Source organism: Vulpes vulpes, chromosome 6 (assembly GCF_048418805.1).
Source record: "Vulpes vulpes isolate BD-2025 chromosome 6, VulVul3, whole genome shotgun sequence".
Lineage (NCBI taxonomy): Eukaryota > Metazoa > Chordata > Mammalia > Carnivora > Canidae > Vulpes > Vulpes vulpes.
Genome location: NC_132785.1, coordinates 108,948,738 through 108,975,582, shown reverse-complemented (window position 1 = coordinate 108,975,582; position 26,845 = coordinate 108,948,738). Strand labels below are relative to the sequence as shown.

At 50.2% G+C, this 26,845-nt stretch overlaps 1 protein-coding gene across 8 annotated transcripts in view; it reads right to left on the bottom strand.

The window, feature by feature from the left end:
- Window positions 1-25,401, bottom strand: part of JDP2 (Jun dimerization protein 2) — a 41,362-nt gene extending 15,961 nt beyond the window's left edge. The window contains exons 1-3 of one of the 8 annotated variants that reach the window (XM_026008633.2): window positions 22,671-22,909; window positions 22,362-22,496; window positions 13,839-14,062 (exon numbers count right to left, since the gene is read on the bottom strand). In XM_026008633.2, the coding sequence (XP_025864418.1) occupies window positions 13,839-14,039 (201 nt within the window). In that variant the 5' untranslated portion in view covers window positions 14,040-14,062; window positions 22,362-22,496; window positions 22,671-22,909. The other 7 variants (XM_072762055.1, XM_026008630.2, XM_072762058.1 and 4 more) reach the window with 7 other exon arrangements.
- Between the last annotated feature and the right edge of the window lie 1,444 nt (window positions 25,402-26,845).

Genomic DNA, 26,845 nt, shown 5'->3' with positions numbered 1-26,845 from the left:
TCACTTCACAGACTCTTAGAGCCAGAAAGGGGAAGCCCCTAGGCCAAAACCCCACATTTGACAGATGAGGAAACTGAGTCCCGGGGAAGGAAGTAGATTGCTCCAAGGTTCGCACTTGAGGGTAGGGCCTGGGTCCTCATGAACAAGTCCAAAGGACAGTGCCTGGTCAGCCTCCTGGGGCCTCCTGGTTCTGCCTGACTCCCTCTTTCTAGAATTCTCTATGCTCTTGGATGCATAACACTGACCTTGTCTGTCCCCCTCCTATTTCTCTGGCCTCTCCTTTTCTATCCCTTGCCTTCCTTTCCCATCTCTTCCCATCTCTTTCAGGCTGATGTCTCCCAGGGTCCTATCCTTGGCCTGCTGCTTTTCTCATTCCACGTGTACCACCTATGGATCATCATTTTTATCTACTTGTGTGGTTTCAACGACCACCTATATATGAATGTCAACCACATCTTCATGCTCAGGCCAAAACATCCAACTGCCAGCCGGACATTCAGTGTGGATGTCCCTTAGCCTCTCAATGTCTCTATCCCCGATTGGCTACTTCCTGTCTACTCTCTACCCCAGGCTGGCACCACTGCCTACCCGTTCACTGGACTTAGACATTCAGCCCTCCCTGCTTGTTCACTTGTCCTTCTCTTTATGTCCAATTTTGGCTATCCAAGCCATCCCATTCTACATTCTGAATCCTCCTCATATTTGTTCCCCATTCCTCTTCCCTAGCGCCACTTCCCAGGCCTTCTTTCTCTGTCTCCCGGACCACCTCCTAGGAGGCCTCCTAACCCCACATGGCCATGCTCCATCCTAGCCATTGGAGGGGATCCTTCTAAAATGCAAATCTGATCCAGTTACTGGTCTTTGGTTCTCATCACTCTCAGGATAGAGCTTAAGCTCTTAAATGTGTCAAGTAAGGGTACCTGTGACTTGGCCCCACAAGATGTGGTCTTAGTTCTCATCTATCCTACCCCACACTCCATGTTCCTGCAACCCTGAGCCTCTCTATACCTCACACTCCCCTGGCCACATGTCTTTGCCCCTGCTGTCTCCTTGGCTTCCTTTCACCCTGTATATTCAGCTCAAGCATCACCACCTACAGGAAGCCCTCTTGGTTCTCATTTCTTCTGGGCAGGGGAGGTGGCCCTTTGCTCTAGGCTCCCATAGAACTCTGAGCTTATGCTGCCCTCCCCCCACCCCGTGCTGACTTTAGTTTCTGACTTTAGTTTCTGCCCTCTCCACTAAACTGGGAATCCAATGAGAGCACAATCTGTGTCTTACTGCCTTTGTATGTGCTCTGCACCTTGCTGAGTTTGTGACCCCTGGGAGTGTTCAATAAATGTTTGCCAAAGGGAGATCTGATCCACAGAGCTGGTGATCTGGGCAAGACTCCTGACTCCCAGTCTGGTGCCCTTTCCACTTCGCTCCAGATGCCCCCAAGGCCAGGCTATAATCAAACACATTCACCTAGGAACAAACCCACATGGTGGATGCTGTGCTCACTCAAAGCATCAAACCAGCCCAGCCAACCACCAGGTGAAGGCTTTGAACAAGAGCCGCCAGAGGCAATGGCTCCACCTGCCAAGATGATTCACTTGGCTCTGCTGGCTGGGGGCGCAGGTGGGTAGACAATTGCTCAGTGCACTGGGCATCTACAGGAAATGGTTGGGGGGGCTATAAACCAAGCCCCATCCTGAAGTTCTGGAACTGAGAAGACCTAGAGATCTTAGCACTCTGCAGCACCCACAGAGCAGGAAGCTCAAGTTCAAAGCAGGGGCATAAGTCTGCCTCCGTCCCCGCATGGATGGTGGCAGAACCAACCCGAACACCACCGCTTCCTGGAACACCTTCTAGAGGCAGGGAACACTTTTGTTCTGAACTGAAAGCCTGACGCTCTGCCATCAGCACTCACAGGGGGAATCTATCTGAACAGAACCAACTTCTCACATCTCAGCAAGACAAGGCATTCCCCTGACCTTGGCCCTCCCAGCCCCCTGTCCTCAGTAAGAACCTTCTGGGTTAAGAGAACCCATAAAACAATAGGTTGCTGACACTTGGGGCTGGTTTATATGAGCAGAATAGGGAAGGGCCATTCTCTCAGAGAGCAGTGGAGAACAGCCCATTTCCACTGCTAAGAAAAGACAGCATTGTGTTTGGAACAAAGCCTGAAACAGCCAGCTGGGCAAGGTGACACCCATTTGTGGATGGTCCTGCTGAGGAAAGAGCCAACACTGTTCCTGCAAAAGGGAGCTAGAGAGGCCAGGAGACATAGGAAAAATCACCTTGGCTGGGACAGAAAGCCTAGCATTGAAGAGAAAGGAGCTGATGATTGCTGGGAAATCCTTTTTGCTGGAGAAGAGCTATTTGAAGAATGATGGCTTTTGTTGAAATATGTCTATCTATTTCAGGCCTGTTTCATATTTATGGTTTGGTGAGGTTTGGTTTCCCACTAAGCCATCAATCAATTTTCTTGCCCAATTGATATTCGATTCAAAAGATGAGAAAGGGAGAAAAATAGTGGTCCCCACAAGACTCTCCCTCCCCCACCCTCAAAAGACTGGCAGGGAAAATCAATTTTCTCAAAAAGAGTTAATAATACAGTTGAAACTGATTCTTTAGCAACAGCAGTGTAATATGCCTTGATTATATTGGGGCAAAAAAAAAAAAAAAAAAAAAGAGACAAGAGCTCCTGCAAAATGACTGCCCACAATTAAATGAAAATGCAGTTGTTGCAAAGAATATTCATGAACAGGGCTGTTCTGAAAGTCCCGAGTTGGCCAAAGTAGAAGAACATTTCAAGTGCCATCATCCTATTAAAGCCTTGGAAGTCATTTGTCTTTCATCATGAAGGTGAAAAACAAGGTCCTTGGCTTAATTATTCTCCACCAATGCAGTTCGGTTTAATCTGTATGCAGAGTGTGCAGCTAAAACACAGATTTCAGCCAATTTCTTTCAGGCATAAGGCACAGATAACAGACAAATCACTGAGCAGAACAGGCGACCTCTATTTCGTGGGTATTGAACTCTGGCTAATAAAAATCCCACCCAAGTGACACGGCCAGATGAATTCACAACCAAGGATACCTGGCCTGGAGGATGGAAGGGTTTTATCATGAGTAATATATGTAATGAAATGGATGCAATAAAAGTTGAGAGATGGGAAAGGAAGGGCTTTGCAGGACCCAGGCAGGTGGAGGTGGGGGTGGGGTGGAGGCAGACAGCTCTCCCAGCCCCAAGTTCTCAGACCAGAGCAGCCGTGGAGAACTCCAGCCAGCTACAGCAATGAACAGCTTATCTGATCCTCCCTTCCAAAACTATAAAGGAGCCGGCCTATTGACAAGCTCGGCAGCTTCAATAATTGGGAAGTCCCTTAGGGTGTGAAGGTTGGCAGCCGGGAGGATCTCAATACCTGGAAATAACTAGTTTGGAAATGTCTGCTGACTCAGATTGCAGCCTTGCCTTACACAAATTCAGGTAGCACACACATTAATGGACAGCTGATGGTGTGCCGGTCCCTCCAGAAAGTTTGAGATCGCTTTGGAGAAAAATGTGGCCTTAGACCCTGGTAAGCAATCTCAGAGACTCATTGCCTGTCAGAGCTGGAGAGGACATTACGGGTCATCTAAACCTGCAGTGAGCATCAGAATGCCCCTGAGGGTTTGTTTCATCACAGATTTCTGGACTCCACCCTCTAGAGCATCTGCTTTAGTAGTCTTGGGGTGAGATCCAAGAATTTTTTTAAAAGATTTATTTACTCATGAGAGACACAGAAAGAGAGCCAGGGACATAGGTAGAAGGAGAAGCAGGCTCCCTGTGGGGAGCCTGATGCGGGACTCGATCCCAGGACCCCGGGATCACAACCTGAGCCAAAGGCAGATGCTCAACCACTGAGCCACCCAAGTGCCCTGAGACCCAAGAACTTTTAATGCGCTCCCAGATGCTGGTGCCACTGCTCTGCGGCCTCCACTTTGAGTAGCACCAATGTAAGCCAGTGGATTTCAGATTGGTTTCGGCAGAAGTCTCTTGCTCAAATGATACCACAATATACTAAATAGATAGACGGTATTTTATTAAGGGGCTCACACTGTATCATAGACTTATTATAGTCATTCAATGAGAACAATAAGATGTGATTGATGAAAACCTTTCACTCAGAGGTTATGAGGAGCAGCTACAGGTTTCTGACAGCCCCGGGATCGAAATTATTTCCATCTCATGGTTCCCTTGCACACACGGATCAGTAATTACAAGTGGCGTGTGTGTGACTATGGACATACGTAAATAACATTATATCAGCTTGCCCTGTATTCTCAAGATGCTCATCAGTTAAAGAGGAGTAGCAGAAAAAGCTCTGAAGTCTACACAAAATAGATTAACCTGGCACCAGGCATTACCTTGGAGATGCTCCCCAAGGTGTTAGATTTGATAGCCAATAGGTATAAGCATGTGTGTGGATCTTGCCTTAAACAGCAACAACAAAATTATGCTTTAAAAATGACTTAACCTCTCCAAATCTCAGTTCTCTCCCAACGAATGGCCCTAATGACACCTACCTCTGTACTGTTGTTAAACAGATCAAAAGAGATAAGGTCTACAAAAGCAGTTTGCAAACTATAAAGTGCATTGCTCACATGAGCCTTCTATCCTGGACCCAGATGTCCTCACTCCTTCAAAGACTTGCACCAGTTTATATTGTACCAGAGGTTTCAACCAAGGGCCATAGGCTAGAACCACCTGCTGGCCCCACCCAGACCAATTGAATCAGAATCTCTAGGCTCCATGTCAATATTTTTTTTAAAACACTCTCCAGGGGACTCTAATGAGTAGCCAGGATTACTCCATATTTCCTTGCAAGTTCCATACAAAATCCTGGCAGATTGCTCTCATTGCTTCTGGATGGCCGCTAGCTTAAAAAGGAAAGAGGAGAAAATGCCCCCAACCAGATCCTGGCTTTTTCACTGCTGTTGGCTTAAGAGGGCATTTTAATCACTCTGGCTACTAATTCTGGAGCCCTGCTACATGCCAGATGATTTACATGGTTATGTCTTTGAATCCTCCTCACACCTATGTGACACGGATATTATTCTTCCTCATTTAAAAAATAGCTTTATTGAGATAAAATTCACATACCAATTTGCCCTCTTTAAGTACACTACTCAATAGCTATTGTGAATTCACAAAGTTGTGTGAATATCACTACAATAAATTTTAGAGCATTTTCATTAACTCCAAAAGAAAACTCCATGCCCCTTAGCTGTTACCCCCACCCCATCTCTCCCATCTCCCCCAGCCCCAGGCACCAGGGAAGTGGTTCTCCTTCCTGTCTCTATGGATTTGCCTATTCTGGACATTTCCTATCAATGGAATCTTGCAGTATGTGGTTCTTTGTGACTGGCTTCTTTCGCTAAACATAATTATTTTCAAGGTTCATCCATGTATAGCAAGTATCAGTACTTTATTCATTTCTATGAACAAGTAATATTCCACTGCATGGATATATCATATTTTATTTATCCACTCATCAATTTATGGACATTTGGGTTGTTTCCACTTTCGAGATATTATAAATAATACTGCTATGAACACTCATGCACAAGTTTTTGTGTGGATATGTGCTTCTTTCTATTGGCTATGTATCTAGGAGTGGAATTAATCTTTTGAGGACTGTTTTCTGAAGTGGTTGTACCATTTTACATCCCCACCAGCATTGCATGAGGATTACAACTTCTCCACATCATCACTAACATTTGTTACAATTTTTCTTTTGTATTAGAGTCATCCAATTAAGTGTGCCATGGTATCTCAGTGGTTTTGATTTGTATGTCTTTGATGGCTAATGATGCTGAGCATCTTTCCACGTGCTTATTAGCCATTCATATATCTTGTCTGGAGAAATGTGCATTGCTCATTTTTATTATTAAGTTGCAATAGGGAATCCCTGGGTGGCTCAGTGGTTTAGCGCCTGCCTTCAGCCTAGGGCATGATCCTGGAGTCCTGGGATCGAGTCCCATGTCAGGCTCCCTGCATGGAGCCTGCTTCTCCCTCTGCCTGTGTCTCCGCCTCTCTCTCTGTGTGTGTCTTTCATGAATAAATAAATTAAATCTTAAAAAAAAAAGTTGCAATAGCTCTTTATATATTCTATATATGAGTCCTTTATTGGATCTATAATGCGCAAAAATTTGCTCTTGTTCTGTGGACTTTTTCCTCTGTGTCCCTTGAAGCACAAAAGTTTTTAATTTTGATGATGTCAAATTTATCTATTTTTTATTTTGTTCCTTGTGGCTTGGTGTACTATTGAAGAAATCATTGCCTAATCTAAGTTCACAGAGCTTAACAGCTATTTCCTTCTAAGAGTTTTATAGTTTTAGCTCTTATACTAAGCCTTTGAGTTAGTTTTTGTATATGGTGTGAGATAGGGATCTGCCTCCCCCATTTTTAGAAGGGCACAAACTGAAGCTCAAGCTAACCTCTCCAGAGCCACACTGTTCCAATGCAGCCATCCTGCTCTGATACAATGCTTCCAAAGAGCCAAGGTTTTTGTTTTGTTTTGTTTTGTTTTGTTTTTAATTGGTGGTGGCTGGGCGAAGGAACAGGAAGAAGGGCAATGGAGGCAAACTGTGCAGGGGCTCTCCATCCAGAACATGCACAGACACTGTGCTTAGTAAAGAAACTCCATGCCCCTTAGCTGTAGCTTAGTAAAAGCCACAGCCATGGAGCAGAGTGCACTGAGCTCCAGCATGGGGCAAGGATGTGCGCAGGCTCAAGGGGACACTAAACCCAGAGGAAGCCTACGATCTGACTCCCAGCACCTCTGCAGCCAGCCTGAATCTGCCAGTAAGTCCCAGGTCTCAGAGCTCCAACCTCAGGCCAGGTGGTCTTGTGCCTTGGGGCACAGTAGAATTGAGACAGCCTTGGCTGGCCTCAGAGTTGTTCAGCCAGAGCTCACCAGTGAGATGACCCAGTTTCCCAAGTCTGAGTCCATGCTGCCAGTGGACCATGGGACACCAAAGAGAGATGGCCAGCATTGATGCAAGAGGCCACTTTGTATGGCTGCTAAAAAATGGTTCATGGGAATCCAGCAGTGATCTTAACACCACAGGAAACAAGATAGGGGTCACACAAAGCAGCTTAGGGGAAAACAGAGGGTTGAAGGGCCTTCTCGTTTACAGTTTGCGATGGTAACTAAAATTGGCTGCATTAAACCCGAATGAACAACCAGAAATAGGAAGGTCGGCTTGCTATCCCGAAATCCAGGTCAAAGGTATAACACATTGGAAAGGCCAGTGCTGTCAGAATTTGTGGTGTGATTCACTGCACACGGGCTGCAGCCCCTAGAAGAGGCAGTTTACAATTATATTGTGCTGGAGTCAAGGTCATCTCTTCACACAGTGCCTCCATTAATCTTCATGATGCAACTCAGTTGAGTATGAGTTTCCTCCTTTTATAGCTGAGGAAACCAGTGCTCAACAAGACAGCTGACTTATCCAAGGTCGAAAAGGGAATGAGTGAAGAGTCAGACTTTGAACCCAGAAGCTTGGATCCTGAGTCCAGAGTTCTTCCCCCGACCCAGAAGCAGCCCCTCTGGTTGGGAAACTAGGATGGTGCCCTGAACCCATGACACTAGGGACCTCACTCATCATGTCCAAAGGCAAAATACCCTAGAGGAGATGAAAGCTCAAGGAACAGCGTTTGAATCAATTACAAAAACTAACTTGCATAATTGACACATTGCAAAAGTGGATCCCATTCATACCTTGCATTTATTGTGTATCTTACTGAGGGCCAGGCATTACGTGAGACCTTTGACCTGCGTTAGTTCACTTGATCATCAGAGCAGCACTAAGAAGTAGGTACTAGTATCATCTTCAATTTAAGATAGAGAATCTAAGAAGGGAGCACCAGACTCCTTGAACTTTGCAGAGGTGTCTGATTTCTAAGGACACACAGATCCAGCCATGTCCCCACCACCATCTCTCCAAGGGACCCTGTCCAAGAACGACAGCAGGTGTAACCAACCTATGATATAAAACAGGAGTGTCAGAACCCTTGTGAAAGCTTAGGGTACTGCGTCGACGAGGACTCAGTAGCAGAGGGGCCAATGGTAAATACATCCAGAGCGGCCCTTAGCTCTTGCTTGCTCTCCCTCCAATTAAGCTATTAAAGGAAATTTTAAAAGCTAACGGCTTTTGACAATGTGCTAACAAAGTGACAGCACTAAAGTGGAAACTCAGGATTTCAAAGATGAGCTGGGAGATTCCTGTTCCAAGAAGGGACAGATTGGATCTCTCTGCCAAACAAGTATGAGACAGAAAAAGTGTCTGAGTCAGGGGGAAGAAGGCCAATGCTATTTCAAAGAGCCACAAATTAAAAACCAATTATGCAAAGCTTGCTAAAAAAAATGTCAGTGGGCTGCCTTTATGTTTTAAATCACTAAAAACACAAGCGTGCTTACGCCAACATTTACCCAGCACATCAGATGATTTGGGGCAACTCTGTATGCTCAGGCTAAACATAGGCGAACATTTTGGTGAACAAACTCTGGGATGACCACCTGTGGCTGGGAATGAGTACACCTTCCAAGAGCCCCCTATAGTCCATGGACTCAAACTCACACCTTGTCAAAGGTGAAACCCCCATAGTTGTTCTGTAGGGCCCCTACAGAAGTCGGGAAGTGACCAATGTGAAATTGCAAACAGCGAAGTCTCCCCTGCCCTGAAGATGATAAGGACATGGATCCAGTCGACATGTGGAATACAGGCTGGAAAGGCAGTCCATGATGGAATGTGCACACCTGAGTCCTCAAGGTGAAGTCCTTGGAATGCTCCCTGACAGGAGCCCGAGGAGAGGTATGAACGGTGAAAGTCATGTTCCCAAATGTAGCCGAGGAATCTCTGAGCCTACTAAATATACACCCTCCCTTGACTCTGCCCTCATAGTTTCTGAGCCCATGCACCCAGGGTGCGGACCTGGAAATCTGTATTTATTAAAAGTTTTCCAAGCGGTTTTGATGATTAGCCAAGTTTTAGAACTAATTGGTTTTTCATTGTGTTCCTTTTTTTTTTTCCTGCCTAAAGCCACTTAAGTGCAGTAGTAGAAAAACAAATGGACAGTGCTTGGAGATAAGAATGAAAGATATAGAAATCAAGGAATAGAAAGTTTAAGTGACTTGTTAAATCAACATAGCTAATTAATGTTTAAACCAACAAGCACGTATCCAACATGCAGTCTATACAAGGCACTGCACACAGTCTAGTAGAAATAAAAGGAAATGTAAGATGTCCTCCCTGTCTTGAGGGCCTAAACACATGACTCAGGCTCAAAAGTAGGCTGTGTGTAAGGCAACAGGGAGTAGTGGAGACTGTGGCAAATTGAAGGTGCTAATATGGTGAGCACTTGCTACTCAGCTCCAGCTTCTTGGTGCTTATAAGGGTGTGGGCCTAGAGAGGCCAGATCTTCTGGATTTTTTTTTTTTTTTAAGGAGCCAGAAAGTCCACATTTCCTGGCTTTTAAATATAACAACTCATTCAATTAAAAAAAAAAAAAAAAAGCAAAAGAGCAAGAAAGAAAACCACATCATCAGGGCCAAATGAGATTCATCCGTAGGCTGACTCCTGCCCATGGAATGACAGTTTGCAGCCTCTTTCCTAAAAGGTCACCCAGTACAAACTCCCTTGAACTCAAATGTCCTCTAGAGCCTGGCAGAGTGGCACAGAGGGTGAGGGGTCGGTCCCATCCAGCAAGTTAAGAGCTTGGGTTATGTGCATGTGCGTATGTGTGTGTGTGTGCCCATATGTGTGTAAGGGTGGGGCTTCTGGCCTCCCTGCCTTCCCCACTGGAAAGGGATTCCAGGCACAGGGTGTGGCTGCAGCAGCACACTCGGAGATGCCCTGGGGAGGACCACGATCTTCAGGCCAGTAGGGGCCAGCTGGTTGAGGAGTCCCAGCTAGAAGGGGCTATATAATTAAAAAGGAAAGGAAAGAAAACTCTAGAGAAAGCTCAAGAGCACCCTATCTTGAAAAGGAATATTGGAAAGGCAAGAAGAACAAAGAGGCCAGGAAGAAGAATCAGCTCTAAAAATCCCATCCTCCAGAATATGACATCCCCAGATTCCCCGGCCAGCCAGCCAGCCAAATGAGCCCTCTGGCCACTCTCCATCTGCTTGCTTGCCTGAATCTGTCTTCACAATACTGACCACTACCTGACCTTTTACATTATCTATTACTTTGTGTATTTGTATTTCTGGATGCCCCCAACTCCGATGTGCAGCTCCAAGAGAAGGGGGCTTCATTTACTTTGTTTGTGGTTCAGTTCGCAGGGCTTGGCACAGTACCGAGCACATAGTAGTTGCTTAGCAATATCTGCTGGACAAATGGACTGCAGCCAGCCTCTTGGCACCAAAATAGTTTAAGTGTCAGCCACATAATAATAACAACATCAGCACAAAGCACTTTATCATTTACAAAACCTGTCGTTTAACTTAATTCCCCCAATTTTCTTTTACCAAACTGCTTCGTGTGTTTGGCCACGGCCCAGGAGACCGCTGGCCTCTGCAAGGTGGACCGCCTGCTAGCCAGCTCAGGCAGAGCTGCCTGCACAGCAGCCGGGCTGGCTCTCTCTCCTGAGCCTGGGAGACTACGACGACGACAAGGCTGCAGGAGTGCAGGGCTCAGCACTAATGGGGCCATGTCATCAAAATGATCGAGTGTTGTGGAGCCAGGTTCGTCCGGCCTCCCCAGCACAACAGCAGGCTGATTAGAAGCATGCAAGGCTATAGAGAGCCTGGAGTGGGTGGGCGACACAGCATAAAGTGAATGCTCTGGCTCTCTAAAGTCAGACTGCTGGGCTGATTTCCCAGCTACATGACCTTGACCTCGCTAAGTCTTGTTGACCTCATCCGTAATGTGGGCATAAACCATGACAATAACAATTCAAAGTGTTCAATGAGACACTTCACAAAGAGCACCCAGCACCATGCCCAGTGCGTGTCTCCCGGCAACAGAGACAGCACCACTCTAGCAGCAGCAGCAGCAGCAGCACCCCCAGACAGCCCCAGCTCTGCCTCGTTCCAGCGGAGTGATCCTGAGTGGCTTGACCTCTTCCTCCCTGGACCTCAAATCCCTCTTCTTTCAAATAGGGAGAACATAATCGCCAGGATGGTGTAAAGAGGAATAAACAAGTTCAGGGACACCTGGGTGGCTCAGTGGTTGAGCATCTGCCTTTGGCTCAGGTGGTGATCCCCAGGTCCTGGGATCGAGTCCCACATCAGGTTCCTGGTAGGGATCCTGCTTCTCCCTCTGCCTGTGTCCCTGCCTCTCTCTATGTGTCTCTCATGAATAAATAAATGAAATCTTTAAAAAAAAAGTATATATATTTTTAAAAATCATAACTTCAGCACTTAGCACTGGGCCTGGTGCATCTTAAATGCTTAATAATTGGGAACTAGTATCTTAGTATCTTATTATTCTTCAAGAAACTTCTACTAGTCTAAAACACCAATGTGAAAATCTTCCAAAGGCAGTTCGCCATATGCAAATAAATCTTGGGGACAGAAGGTTCTCCAGCTGCAAGTTTCTCTCCCCGTCTCCTTTATTTTTTAGTTGCTCTAAGAAGGACCCTCCCCCAAACTTCGGTCTGACCTAGGAAGCATTTGGAGGTCAGTGCCCAGTGCGGGCTGACCTCGCTCCACGCCAGCACAATCTGCGCTGCTCCATCTGCCTCTTCGCCCCCACGGTGCCGGTGCCGCAGTCTGACAGCGAGGGAGGGGACATGCAAATACGCCCTAAAAACGGCTTGTTATTTTCACGGCCTGGATGGTGCGGCGTTTGTGGGTGCCTGTGAAGACAGCACGTCACTGTCAGGTACAGGGCATATGCCACCAATCTGGGGGAGGCTGTGAAATGTAAAAATACCCAACCCAAATAAAGCCCTTTTCCAAAGAAAAAGAAAGCTCCTCCAGCGCCCTTTGCAGAAAGGGAAGAGGTGGTAACTCAGCCCCCAGGCAAATCCCTGCTGGGCCAGCCCCTGACCAAGGCACCTGGCTCTTCTATTGGTCCCACAGCCTCAGCACCCCAGTGAAACTGCTCAGCTGCTGGTTTTAAACAGCAATTATACTGTAACGACCCAGAAACGGATGCTTTCAAGTTATGAGCCTGGGAAGGGGAATAGCAAAAGACCAAAGACAGGGGCCCTCCATAAAGAAAACAGAGCACTAAAAAAGCCAGGAAGTGCTATTAACAGCACATTGATTTACAAAATCAACTCAGAAGAATAATATAATCACTATCAACTTTCATCTTGTACTTAACAGTCTTTAATGGGCACCTACAATGCACCTCATCCAGGTGTCTTCAGTGCAAATGTCTCCATCGGGAGCCAAGCCCATTAAGGTAAAGGAAGGCAGCTTGTGGTAACAAAAGCAAAACCAGCATTGTAAACAAAATCAAGAACAATAAGGAGGCACAGGACCTGTGCAAACTGGAGGGAGGAAAGAGGTGAGGTGGGACTCTGCATTCCATGTAGCTATTGCCAGGCCCGCGCAGGGTACAATGTGACCAGATTGCCCAATTTCTTAATCAAAGATTAAAATCCAAATTTTCAGGTGAAATGTTGGTTCGGGTTTCTTTTAAAACACTGTGCGGGCCAAACAAAACACATCTGAGAGCCAGATCCAGCTCGCAAAGGGCCAGTCTGCCACCCCCTGACCAAGCCCCCAGTGGCCCCTCTTTGCAGTTTTGATGGTACTCTTGGGGTTTGGGGCAGGGTGAGCAGAGCAGTAGCTGCATAATAAACCCTATGCAGTACCCAGACACCATTACCCACTCAAGAGTCCCTCTCTCCTGGAGGTCCAGCCCTCTGTGCTCCATGCCATGGGATGGACCCACATCCAGCTGCACCTTCGCCTATGAATGAGCACCTATGCTTAGCGGCTTCCCACATCCTCCTCCCCTCCTCCCTCTCCCACCATTGGCCCCTTCTCCCTTCCAAGTCAGCAGCTATTCTGCAGGCTCTAAAGAAATGGCCCTGCTGGGGACTTCAGTGGGGCAGGTCTCTGGACAAACTGCCACCCCTGGGGAAGTGGCTGGGGGCGTGTACAGCACTGAAGCTCACCCACGCTGAGGACTTCTGCTTCTCACCAGTCCCCAGAGAAACGCTGCTCTTCTGCAAGGAAGGCTTGTGGGAGCTGCAGCCTCAAGGGACCCGAGGAGGGAGTGCTTCACCTGTGGGTCCTCGACAAACATCATCTAAAGCAGATGGTGCTGAGTGACCGCCACCATGCCCATCCCTGGCAGCTGCTGGGGGAAGAGATGCCACACCACCCCTTCCCCAAGTGCCTACCTTCAACTCCAGCCTGTGGCCAAGAGGGGTAGAGGCAATGATGTGACTAACAATAATAATCTTTAAAGATAATCCACGATTGGCATTCTCTTGTATAGTTTCCAAAGCATGTGCATGTTTCCACGATCTCCCCTGATCCTCCCAACATCGCAGAGAGACTGCCAATATATCATTACTCATTACTGTTATTAATCACTCTTTGCCCCTGGAAGAACCAGACACAGGTTCAGCATCCTGTCCTAGCCCAGAGCTTCTGAAACGGTAACACGTCCATGAATTCCCCCGGGGGGAGATTGCTAAAATGCAGATTCTGATGCAGAGGTTCTGGAGTGGGGGCGAGATGCTGCATCTCTAACGAGCTGCAGGGTGACATCGATTCTACTGGTCCTCAGACCCCACGCTGAGCAGCAATGCTTAGGTCACTCGGTGAACGTGGGCTAGACACTGGGGCTGTAACCCGGGCGTCCTATGCTTGGATTCTGCCGGGAGGAACAAGGCTTGCTCACCTCACTTTTCACGGGTTGGGGCCTCTTGCCCAGTTTCACCTCCAGGAAGTGCAAGGGAGCGATCATGGCCCCAATGTTACGGATGTCGGCGTATTTCAGCTCCTCTGCAGTCAAAGCCGAGCCAGGGAGTCCGGTCAGGGGGCCGAGCCCTGGCAGAGAGCCCGCAGTCACGGAAGGGTCTGGAATCTGCCCAGGCATCATAGCAGGAGGAGCGGCAGCCCAGCCTGGAGTGGGTGGGAGAAAACAGGACATACATCGTCAGCCAGGTTGGGGATCCATGAGGGGCTTCAGCCCCCACGCCTGGCTGGGGTCTCTTCTTTCCTTTTACTAACGTTGCCCTGAACCCCTTCCCTACCCAGTTGCTCCTCCTGCCCTTAAGTCCATTCTGTTATAGAGGGGAGCTCTGATCAATTAATTCCCATCAAAGTTCTTCATGGCACGGAAGGCAACGCTTAACCCAAGCACAGGCCACATCGATTCAATATTTGCTATGTGCTTGGCACTGCGGTAACCCTTCCAATAGCCCCGCGAGACGGAATCAGACCCATCACACAGAGGAAGAAGCCAAGGCTTAGATAACTCGCTCAAGACTGTACACAGTTGAAAGTGGAGTAGCCAGGATTTAAACTGCAACACACCGCCGCCAAAGAAAACGGGTTACAATGGTGGGATCTCAAGCACCTTCGCACCTGTTTGAGAGGGAGCTATTTTTTGCTCTGGCACGGTGCCTCCCCTCAAATCACACATCCCTTTCTGCATACTTGTTAAGACACCCTGAATACGAAATGAAGCAAATCAAAGTTCAAGGTAAGTGTGTGTGTGAGTGTGTGCATCTGGTGTCTATGGGGAAGATATTGAGGCAAAGATGAAGTACATGAGCATGTGCTTTCCCAGTGGAGCCCGGGGATCAGAAAAGTCCTCCCAGTCCCTTCTTTCTCAAAGCAAATACATATTCTTGCTCTGCCAGACCCAGGAGGTGTGCAAAGGAAGACAGATTCAGGCATGAAAGAAAGGACTAAGTTAAACATGGCAATACCAGAGAATTCTTATTCCGTCTTTCTGCTGGGAGAAGCTCGTGGATAAGAAATGGTCACTTCAGGACACGACAGTAAAGAGAGCATGTCTGCCCAGAAATCCAGGCTTATCTGGTCCTTTACAGGGCTCGTATCTATCCATCCATCCAACCATCCATCCATCTATCCACCCACCTTTCCCATTGTTGACCACCAAGAGCCAGGAGGCACTGAGAATATGGAGATCAGATGTGTACAGCCTGGTAAGGCACATTTTAGTACGAAGCTGCTCCTGGATTCCAGTCCTGCAAAGGGAATGTCTCTCCCTTCCCACCTCTCTGCACAGGGCCAGAAAATCAAAACCTCAACTGGCCTGGAAATCCTGGAGGAGCTTTGTCCTACCCTTCCATCTCCATCAGTCTCTTCCCATGGAGAGGGATGTATTTGGTGGGACAGGGGAGATGTGACATCCATTGGACCACACTTCCCTCCTGGGCGGAATTAATGTTCTCATATGGCCACTGTCTTGGGCTTACTGCCTCCCGTAAGAGTGGCCCTGGGGGGGGGGGTTACCCACAACTCTCTTTCCCCATGAAGGCTTCCAGGTCTAGATTGCAGGAGAGGGGTCCACTAGGGACCCCTTTTGGCCACAAGTGCATACCATGTTCTCCATCTCTGTTTCTCTTTTAAAGGTGAAACGGGAGCACCTGGGTGGCTCAGTCCATTCAGTGTTTGCCTTTGGGTCAGGTCATGACCTCAGGGTCCTGGGATGGAGCCCTATGGTGGGCTCCCTGCCCAGGGGAGAGTCTCCTTCTCCCTCTCCCTCTGCCCCCCACCCCCACTCCACTTGTGCTCTTTTGCTCTCTAAATAAATGAAATCTTTAAATAATAATAATAAACAAAGGTGAAATTTGGTTCCCTATACAACCCTGTGTCCCTTTCTCAATAGGTCCCGCACTCTGATGGGAAAAGCATGAGAGGGGTTTGTACCCTCAAAACACAAAGACTTCTGCTGGACATCACTTTCCTTAAAGACACACGCATGTGAGTGAACAGCGGACCTGCCATTTCACCAACAGTACCCCAGGGCACCTGCCTATGAAGCTGTTTGCAGAGCTCGCTGCTGCATACCTGAGTTCACGAGGTACCCCAAGCCCTTTGTCTGTTCTCCACCTGCTCTGCCTCCCACACCCAGGTCCTCTTCCCTCCTTAGCACCTAGTGTCCCTCGGGCCATCTCAGAAAAGGATCTGAGACTCATTCACATCAAGTTATAGTCTTAGAGCTGGAGGAGGCCCTGTACTTATCTAAACCACATCCTCATTTTGCACATGAGGAAATTAAAGCTCAGAGAGGTGAAATGACTTGCCCAAGGTAACACAGGGGGAAAAGCCAGGGCTGGACTCCTGGTCCCTGGGTTTTAGAACCAAAGCTTTCTCACCCTGTCCTTTCTGTCTCCCCTCCTAGGGTTCAAGAGATATATGTGCAGATATTAATGACCTTTTAATGATGGACTTTGAGACACTAGCCCCTAATAGAAGATCACTCTCTTGTACAGAGGACCCTCTACTCTGCCTTCCATGCAGATCTAAGTTTAGGAAATTCCCTGAATAACCCCATGGTACAACCAACTCAGCTTCTGTTTATTTTCATACAGATGGTATAAATGAGATACTAACAAATGATCCCAAAATATAATGGATTCTTTGCTACTGTGGAACCCCCTCAGAGGGGTTAGTACCCCCTGGGAGCAGCAGCCCCATAAATTCTTGCCATTCCTGCTCCCCTGTGAACCCATCCCAGTGGCAAGCCTCACTCAGAGGTAGCCTGGGTGGGAGCCTAGACATGGCCCCTGAGACATCCCATATGTGCTGGGTCAAGGTGCTATGACCCTCCCTAAACCTGAACTGGACTGAAGTCACCCTGCCACACTCCAGAGCCAGGCCTGCAATGCAGAGAGGGCTGCAGGTTTCCACACCAGAAGGTGGCTCTGGAGCAGAGTGGATGAGCTACATGTTTCCCAAGGCCTCCTCCAGGGAGAGTGAGAAAGGGGCCAATGGAAGGATTCATTCCTAGGTGGCAAAGTGATGCCTGGGCCCAGCCATGTGAACACCTCACAAGCAGAGGGGAGTGATTTCAGGCTATCTGATCTAAACTGACAAAGGTCACTCATATCACATTTCCAGAAGAGGAGAGAACCTTCCAAAATCCGCTCTGCCAGACCTGAGCTGATGCCACAAGGAGTCAGTGACTCCTGTCACTGGTCAGTGGTGATGCCACCACCCCCAAAAGGATGCTTGAGCTAGTCAAAACAGACAGGCAATGAAAGGCTGGGAAATGCTCTGTGCCTGGTGCTTCTGCTAGATACAAACACTTAATGGGATGGGGACACCACACCTCTGGTGTGCAGCCAAGCAAAAATACAGAGCAAAATCTCCTGCTTGGCCAGAAGCCCCAGAACCTTCTCATACTATAAGAGCCAATTCCTATGGGGGCAAAAGATGCCATGTGGCCACTCAGCAAGCATAGGGGTGATTTCAAGGCAGAAGCCCCAGTCATGGCTGGTTGCTGTCCCATGGCACCCCAGTGCCTAGCATCACTGCTGGCCCAGAAAGGGTAATTAACAAATACTTGCTGAGCTAATGCATAAATTAAAATGAATGAACGAATGAGTGAGTGAATGAATGAATGAACAAACAATAAAGAAGTCATGGTGGAGCAAAATTCAGTAAGTGGGGTAAGGATCTATCTCTGGGAGTTTAGATGCTCATTATCCACCTCCAGATTATTTGTTCCCACAGTAGACCCCAAGAAAAATACTCCAGAGGCTTCTGTATGTTTCCCCTGCCTAAGCCATCTCAGGAAGATGGAAGCCAGACCCCACTCTATTCCGGGAATGATAGGCTCTGCTTGCAGCTTCTGTTTATTTTCATACAGATGGTATAAATGAGACACTAACAAATGATCCCAAAATATAATGGATTCTTTGCTACTGTGGAACCCCCTCAGAGGGGTTAGTACCCCCTGGGAGCAGCAGCCCCATAAATTCTTGCCATTCCTGCTCCCCCGTGAACCCATCCCAGTGGCAAGCCTCACTCAGAGGATCAGACGCCACGCTTTCCTCTGCAGGAGCAAAAAATCCCGCTCCTTTTCCTCCCCCCAACAAGGGCGCCCCTAACTGCTCAGCTACAAACCACAAAGTCCTTAACACATGCCATTCCTAGCAGACAATCACAACAGCTGACATTCACCAGCGCGAAGTCATCCTAAACGGCTCTGGGGTTGGGGGGGGGGGGTGTTGGGGCAGAAGATGGAGGAGCTGGAGCGGCTGCCTTTCATAACCGGGTCCTCATTAACTGGAAAGAGCTGGCTGACGATCCAAGGTTGAAAGGCAACTTTGGTGATTTGAAAAATAAAACAATTTGATGTGATTTAGGGATCTATAAAAATGGGGGCGGGGGGGGGGGCAGTGGCAGAGACCCAACAGCAGCCAGGAGGAATTTACCCACTTCAAGGAAGACATAGGAAAGATGACAAGAGGTGAAATCATCTCCCCAACTGCTTGTTCCATACGGAAACAATTTAGGAGGAAAAGGAGAGCTAACGCACTAAAAGCTTTAGGGGAAGAACCCGGAGATTTTTCCCTTCAGGGCCCAGAAGGTCGGAATGGAAGATAAATATGCTCCATGTCTCCATTAGTAACTGTGATGCATAAATAAAGAGCAAGCTCTATATGTTGCCAGAAGACCAAAATTGGCAGATGGGGGTTGACCTCAAAAGACAGGCCCAGAATCCAAAAAGATCTGGGCGATTGGGGACATTGACCAGGAACAACTTGGAAACTAGCCAGCGAAGAAAAACTGGGTAATGCAAGGATCCGAATGAGACTGACAAGTAAGGCGTGAATGAGATAGAAAATGCTCAGGAGGTCATAGTGGACCCTGAGCTGTTCTTGAGCCTAAGATTTGAAGAAATGTGACGCAGCTCCCTAAAAGTGGGCTTGGAAAAGACAGGGACCAGACGGGTCCAAGAGGTAAGAACCTAAAACAAAGATGTGACAGATGTGACATCTGTCTTTCCCTGTTCTGACGTCCTTGGGGGCTCACAGGCACGCTGTCAGGGTGCTGCCGTATACAAGCAGAAGAAAAGCCATAATACACTTCAGTTCCAGATATTGGGTCGCCTTGGAAGATACTAACATGAACAGTCAATTTGGCCAAAAGGAGAGGTAGAGGTAACCTAAGTTTTCCCCTCTGATCTTCCTCTCTTGGTTACTGTATATAACCCTGTAAGATATCAAATTTTTTTCAGTGCAAATATCTACAAATAAGTAACAATCTTGCAGTGGTGGGTCAAGCTTGTAAGGGGCTATTCTTGTTAGAAAGTGCCCAGTAATCATCATCGTCAAATAGAACCACAAAGACGGACGAAAGGGGGACGGGGGCAGATTAAGAGAAAGTTAGAATCCACATCCTGAACTCTCTGTCCATAGAAGTAAAAGTTTAAGGGAGGCTCGAAGGTCCCTGGGCCTCTTTTGAGAAGGCCGGCCCCGCACCCCCTCACCCAGGCAAATCACTGGCCTGGCCTGGCGTTGGGAGCCAGGAATTGGGTGTGTGATGAGGGCAAAAGGCCCAAGGCCACAAAGCTCAGCATTAAGAGAAAGTGGAAGTGAGTGGGGGGCAAGTTAAGGAGTAAGACTGCTCCCAGGTCAGGCCCCAGGACTCTAGGGCAGTTAGAAGTCAAGGACAGGTAGCCAGCAACTGAGAAGCAGCACCAGGGGGTGGGAGGTCTTGGGAGCCAGAGCCTGGGAAGATAGATTCCCAGGAGGAAAATGGGAAGGGAGGGGACAGAAGTCCCTGGGCAGGAAGGGGTGGGGGGCAGCAGGCCAGTGATCACAAAACACAGTACTAACTATCGGGAATCTTGGAGAGTTAAATAGCAAACCTGTTCTTGGAGCTACGGAATCATCCAGAATGATCTCTCTCCTGGAATCTGAAATAATGTGGGTAAATCAGTTTCCAAAAGATAAGATGATCCAGAAGGCAAGGAAGAAAAGAATGGAGAAATCTGTGAGACTGAGAACAGGGGTGGCGGCACAAGGGTCTCCGATGGTTGCCTCAACTCTGCAGGGGAGGGGGGGGTTGCCGGTTAAGAGTAAGAACTTTGAAGCCCGATCAGCTGAGGGTGACTGCAAGCTCTGCCCTGTACTAGCTGTGTGACCTTGGGTGAGTTCCCTAACATCCCCGCAAGTCACTTTCCTAAGCTGTAAAGTGGGAGTCATAAATAATGTTATTTGCCCTGTAAGGCTGAGAAGTGGATTAAATTAGCTAATACTTGGAAAGTACCTGGAACCGCGCCTGCACCTAGTGAGCGTGAAGTCAGTGTAGTCATGAAGGCCTTCCTTCCTGGAGGGATATCAGTGCTGGATGACCCCTCGACATCCCTTCCTCACACTTCCCACCTAGCATAGATCTCCCTCTCCTATGGCTGTGAAAAGGATTCTTCCCCAGAGGGCTCTCTGCCATCCCACTTTGCAGCTGTAAACCCCAACCTGCAAGACCATCCTGCATCCAGGCCAGTACTGCAGAAGAGAAACAAAGGATGCCAGATCGGGGCGCCTGGGTGGCTCCATAGAGAGAGCGTCTTGCCTTTGGCTCAGGTCATGATCCCAGGATCCTGGGATGGAGTCCTTCGTCAGGCTCCCTGTTCAGCAGGGGGTCTGCTTCTCTCTCTCTCTCTCTCTCTCTTGCTGCTCCCCTTGCTTGCGCTCTCACTTAAATAAATAAATAAAATCTTAAAAAAAAGAAAAAGGATGCCAGATCAACACTGGGTACAAAGTTGCAGGAAGGAGGCCCAGCATCTGTCCTTTGCCTTGGTTTCTCCTAAGGTTTCCTCCAGGGACAGAGATCACTGGCAATAAGACATGACCAGTGTCTTCCACCCTTGCCTCTAGAGGCAGAGGGCCAGCATCTTCTGGGTCTTTGGACCTACTGTATTCCTGCACTGCTTAGGAGGGGTCAGTCCTTATAACCTCACAAGGAGAGGATGAGGGGTGATGGGGATGGCAGGGATCGGGAGAAGCCACCCAAGTGACACACTGGCATGCATGATCCTGGCAGAACCATCTAGCCATGGAAGAAACTGGAACCTCTCCCCCCAGGAAAGATTCTTCCCTGGAGACCAGAGACATGCTTTTGATCAGGCCTTGCCTGTAAACACAACTTTCTCCCCTGCCTATCGTAGGTGCTCAATAAATACACATTAAGGCATTTCTGCCAAGATCCTTGTCCTAAATAGCAAAGAGCTGAGAAGATACTAGCATTGGGTAAGCTTTCCATCCTCTCTTCCCACCTCATCTCATCTCTGCTCATCGGTGTGAATAGTTCATAGTATGATACATAACACAGACAGGCACATAGTGTGTGACAAATTCTTGGCCCTTTTTAAAAAATACCATTGGCTAGCTAAAGCTTTGGAAATGGAACTCCACAAATGGAATCCCATGGGCTGCAGCAAGAAAACAGACTAAAAATAAATAAATAAAATACAAAAAAAAAAAAAAAAAAGCCAGAACGGTGAGCTCTGGCCGGGCCTCCCACAGCTAGCAATGAGTGTAAAGAAACACAGACTGAAAAATCCAACCCTGGGTCGCTAAGGCATTTGTCTCTGCTGAGCTTCGAGAGGCCAAACCACACACACGCACAAGAGTGCACACGCGCGCACACGCACACGCACACGCACACACGCACACACACACACACAGGCACACAGAGCTTGGCAGCCCGTAAGTTCCAGAGCTGGTAACACAAGCCACGGAACCGACTGCCAAGACAAGCAACAGAACGAGCCAGGCCCAGTTTCATTGGCCACCATATGCTGCATATGGCCCGGGACGCAGCCAAAACAGTGTTCTCACCCTCCTCAAAGGCATAGGAGACCCTCTGTTTTCAAACACACCTCCACAGAGCCTTAATTAAAGGAAAATGGAAAAATAATGTGTCTGCTAACCACCCCACCCCACCCCCAGCCTATATAGGTATGCACACACACATACCCATACACATTCACTGTATTTTTCTCTTCCTCCCATTTCGGTTTCAAACATAATTCATTCGTATGGAAAAAAAGCAAACTGCATCCTGCAGCAGAAAAGCAGAAAAGAATGTAGCTTGCCCTCAGCCCTGGCTCTAGTTGCTCAAGTTGAGCTGGGCAGAATGAACACAGAGCAGGCCAACCTGGAATCACACGGGCCCCTCTCTTCCAGAGCGCAGCTGGAAACAGAGACACCGGTGCGAGAGGCGGCCTGCTGCAATACCAGCAGCCCCGTGACAAACAAGGCCCAGAGAGCCTAGCCCTGCCCATCCTGCCAAGGATTCTGCAGGTTGGAAAAGATGCCCACAGGTCCTGCAAACAGGTGGGGGAGACAACACACCCTGGTGGCTGCAAAAGCTAGTTATTAAGTAGAGAGATCCTCGACCAAATCCTTCCTTAGGGGACACTGTTAGCACTTACCAACACATCTCCTTGGAGGTGACTGCAACCAACCTAGGAGGAAAGTCAGAGGCCTCAACACGCATGCCTTCCAACAGCCCTTCAAAATCTCACAGCACCCAGCTCTTCAGGAAGATTCTGGAGCTGCTGGCAGCTCTGAACCAAAGCCAAAGAAGAAGAGGAACAGAAGAGTCTTTGAGAAATCTGTCCTCCCTATTTTAAACAAGGCAAAACCTTCACCAGCCAGAGGCACCACGAGAATAGATCTTGCTTCTCCACCCCAGTCCTCAGGTTTATATATAAAACCAGAGCCATGCTCACACCTGATACCTGGTTAAACTCTCCCCTAGAAACCTGCAAAGGAAGATAAGGCGTCCATCCAAGCTGCAGCCAGATTTGCTGGAAAGATGAAAGAAATGGGAGGTGTTTTTAAAAACCCTCAGGGAAAGGAGGTGGGCTGGGGTGGGGAAGGGAGATGATATGGGAACACAGTTCATAGCAAGGGCTTACAGGACAAGCAGGCATCCAATCACAGTTCAAAGCTTCAGATGAGATGCTCCTCAGAGTGAGACCCTGAGGAGAGTCCACCAAGACTGACACCTGGGTACACATACCCTCACAGCCCGCAAGCCCTTTTTCTGAGACACAGACCCCAGCACGTCTGCCCTGAGCACACGCGGTCAGGTCATAGCTGGATGCCCTGGACTTACACTGTAGCGAGAGCCTTACACTGAGCAAGGGTCAGGCAACGTTGCAACTGGAGCTGAATCAAGCGGCCGGTTGAGTTCCTCTTCCACCAGCCTCTCCAGCTACGAGGATGGCCCATCCATCCCTCCAGGAGAGCCAAGACCTCCCATCTCTCCGGCTCCTCCCACTGACCCAGGCAAAGCCTGGGTCGGCCACCCCAGGGTCTAGGGATCCAGGCCCTATGGCCCAATCCCTCAAGCTCCTTTGAGGAGCGGGGCAGAAGACAGTCTTCTAAACTGGGCTGGGCAGCAGAGGAGGGGCAGGTTACCTAGAGGAGCAGGCTTCCTTCCTTATGTAACCTGGCTTGGGAGCCGGGGCGAGCCCACAGGGGCCCCCGGGCCGCCCCCAGGCCCGCTCCCAGCCCGGAACCCCAGAGCAGTGGCCCTGAGAGGAGCCCTCTTCCCTGGACCGAGAGCCCCGGCGCTTCTCCAGGTCCTCGAAGAGCAGCGCTTCCTCCCAGCGAGGGGGGTGGGGGCTGGCACGACTTGCCAGCAGGTCCCTGTCACCCCTCCACCGCCGGCACCCTGCACCTGGCCTTTCGGCCTCCATCCCCACGTCCCACCGCCCGTCTCCCCCCACCCCCGCCCCCACCCCCACCCCGGGCGGATTTCTCCCCCACTCACCCGTGTTCCCAGCCGCCCGAAGGGAGCACCTCCCTGCAAACGGACGGGGGAGGAGAGCGCGGCGGGGAGGCGGAGGGAGCGCCCGGGTGCCCGGGGAGCGGACGGAGCCTCCCGTCCCAGGGCGGGAACCAAAGGGCAGCCAGCGGCTCCCCGGCGCGGCGCCCGCGGCAGAGGCCCGTGCTGCAGCGCCCCCCGCCGGGACGGAGCTCGCGGGCCCCGGCGGCTGCGGGAGCCTCGGTCCCCAGGTGCCCGCGCCCCTCCGCCCCTCCGCCCCTCCGCCCCTCCGCCCCGCGCGGCCCGCCCCGCCCCGCCCCGCCCGGCCCGGCCCGGCGCCCCCGGCGCGCGCCCTCGCACCCACCGTGCACAAGCCGCGGGCGGAGGCGGCGCCCCCGGGGCCGGGGCTCGGCTGCAGGCGCCGTGCCCACGCAGCGCCGCTGCCGCCCGGCCGCCGAGCTCCGCCCGGTGCCCAGGCCCGTCCCGGCCCGGGAGCCGCCGCGGCGCCAGCCCCGCCGCCGCCGCAGCGTCCGCCGCCGCCAGCGCCCCCCGTCGCGGCCGCCGAGCGTCCCTCCCGCAGGCAGTGGCGGGCGGCGGGACGGGTTGCATCAGCCCCGGCTATATAGCGGCCCCTGGGCGGCGGGGAGGGGTCGGGAATGCGGAACCCGCCGAGCTGCCAGCTCCAGACGTCAGAGGGGGACGGAGAGGAAGGGAAGGAGGGGACAGGGAGGAGGGGGTGTGGATCCGGAGCTCACACCCGCTGACCTTCACCTCCCCCGCCGCCCCGGGCGCCCGCCGCCCGCCGCCCCTCGCGCCGCCCCGGGCGCCCACCCCGCGGGAGCGGGACGCGGCGGGCGGTTATGTAAGAGCATCCCCCGCAGGGCTTCCAGCGAGGCGGCCGCCGGCGCCCGGGAGAGGGCAGCGGAAGGGCGGCGGGACGGCCCCGGGCCCGGGGCTCCGGCAGCATCCGCAGCCCGGCCGGCCCGCTCCGCCTCCCCAGCGCTCGCCCCAGCCCGGGCTTCCAGCGCGTTTTCATCCTCGGACGTTGCAGGACCGAGGGCGAGAGAGGGGAGGAGGGACCACCCCCACCTTAGCCCACCTTCGGCCCCGGGGCTGCCCGCAGCGGGCTGCCTCCTCCGGGCCTGCGGCCAGAGCCCCCCGCCAGAGCCCCCTGCGCTCTCTGGGACGCCACAGGCTGACCCCTGGGCTTCCCGTCCGGCCCCTGCGGGCTCCCTTCGGCCGGGGACACTGCCCCGAGCAGACCCAGCCCTCGGCCCACCCCGGGGGCCTTCTCCCCCCATTAGGGCTTCCAGGGCCAACTCACTCCCACCTTTCATCCTCCTCGAGTGGTCGATGGTAAATGGTAACTCCAGAGGAAATGCGCCCTCCCAGTACGTAAAGGCACCAGACACCGAGCCCTCCTGCGTACACGTGGCTCCCAAGGCCTTGGCACCACGGTTGGCATTGCCTACCTCCAAGCCCCCTGCATGCCCAGCCTACCTTTCTGCCTAAGCCAGATGGGAGTGAGTGACAGTGTTTATATTCGGTAACCTTCAGCCTCCTTCCCAGAGTGATGTCAGGTCATCACCCAGAGAAGAAAGGAAGTGAAAGAAAAAGTTCATGCCTTCTTGGAGCACAGATGCTCAGAGTGAAAGAAACAACAAGACTTGAGACAGATGGGAGCAGATGAGCAAAACGGAATGAGCCTGTCTCTTCGGTGTGAGTACAGTCAGGTTTTATTCTGCTTATTTCCCAGTGCGGGCGGTGGAAGCTTTCTGGATGAGAGGACTGGTCTCACCGGGGGAACGTGGGGCAGGATCGAGCACCCATGACACTGACTGACCCTTCTCACCTTCACCATCAGCAGTCTCCCTCAAAACACTGAAGTTGGCAAGTAAAAACAAAGTAAGGTCCTGAAAGAATATACAGTGGAAAATGAGTAGAAATCCGATAGTCTTGTGGAAGAACATGACGCTGAGCCCCAGAAAGGCCAACTACACCTTTACTACAGCATAGAGATCAAAGTGGGTACTATGAAACTGCCTTATGATGTTTCCCTATGAAAATGAGGTCTGGACGTTTATATGGAAGAAAACATTGAACAGGGGCAATGTTACTTTATGCGTCTTCGTCTGGGACTTTGAAAAAACTAAACTGATCTATGTGTGGGGGCTAATAATTAGTGTGTGTGGTTAGAGCAAGTCCTCTCCAGGGCCTGCTTTGGACATAGCTGGGCCACCGGCAGTCCTGCTGGGCCTTTGCTTCCCCCACGAATTAAATACGCTACAGGGGCCGCACCGAGGAGTAACCTGGCGATCTTTAGCCCCCTCCACCTTCCTGTCATATCCATTAGGTCTTCTCCATTATTTCATACGGATGTTTTTCAGCTGTATATGGAATGCCGTGTAAACACAGCTTCAAGCTCTCCCTTCCAGCCACAGTGCCCCCTCCCAGATCTCTACCTAGTCATTGCCTCTGGAAGCAGCTGGAGGGAGAGGCCATACACCAACTTGTTTATGGAGATGTTGGCCTACTTCTTCCTACCCTGCTGGATGGAGCTGACCTACCACTGGCTCTTAGGGACAGACAAGAGACCCAGCCTAAGACAGTTTAAATGTAGCTTTCCTATCACTGGCAACTACAAAAGGCCTGATTAATAAACCCTGGCCAATGGCCAAACTGAGAGATTATCACATATCCTAAGTGGGTCTGATGAGGCTAGGAATGTTGAGGATCTGCTGGGAAGAGAAGCTGCCAGAAGCTTGACTTGAAACTGCCAGAGGTGCACTACTGAGAGTGAAGCTAATGCAAAGAAGAGTAGAGGATAGCCAAGCAAGAGAGAGTGAGACACATCAAGCTCAGATGGCATTGCCAGCCGTGCCTGACGTCATCACTCCCTCTGGAATTTTTAGCTGTAGGAATCAGTAAATTATATCCTACCTAACTAAGGCAGTTTGAATTTAGATTTCCTATTACGACAGTCCTTAACTTATGATGGTTTGACTTAGGATTTTTCAGTGTTATGATGGTAGAAAATCCACACGCATTCATTAGAAACTAGAGTCTGAGTTTTGATCTTTTCCAGGGCTAGTGATATGCTCACCATACTCTCTCGTGACTCTGGGCATTGACAGTCACAGC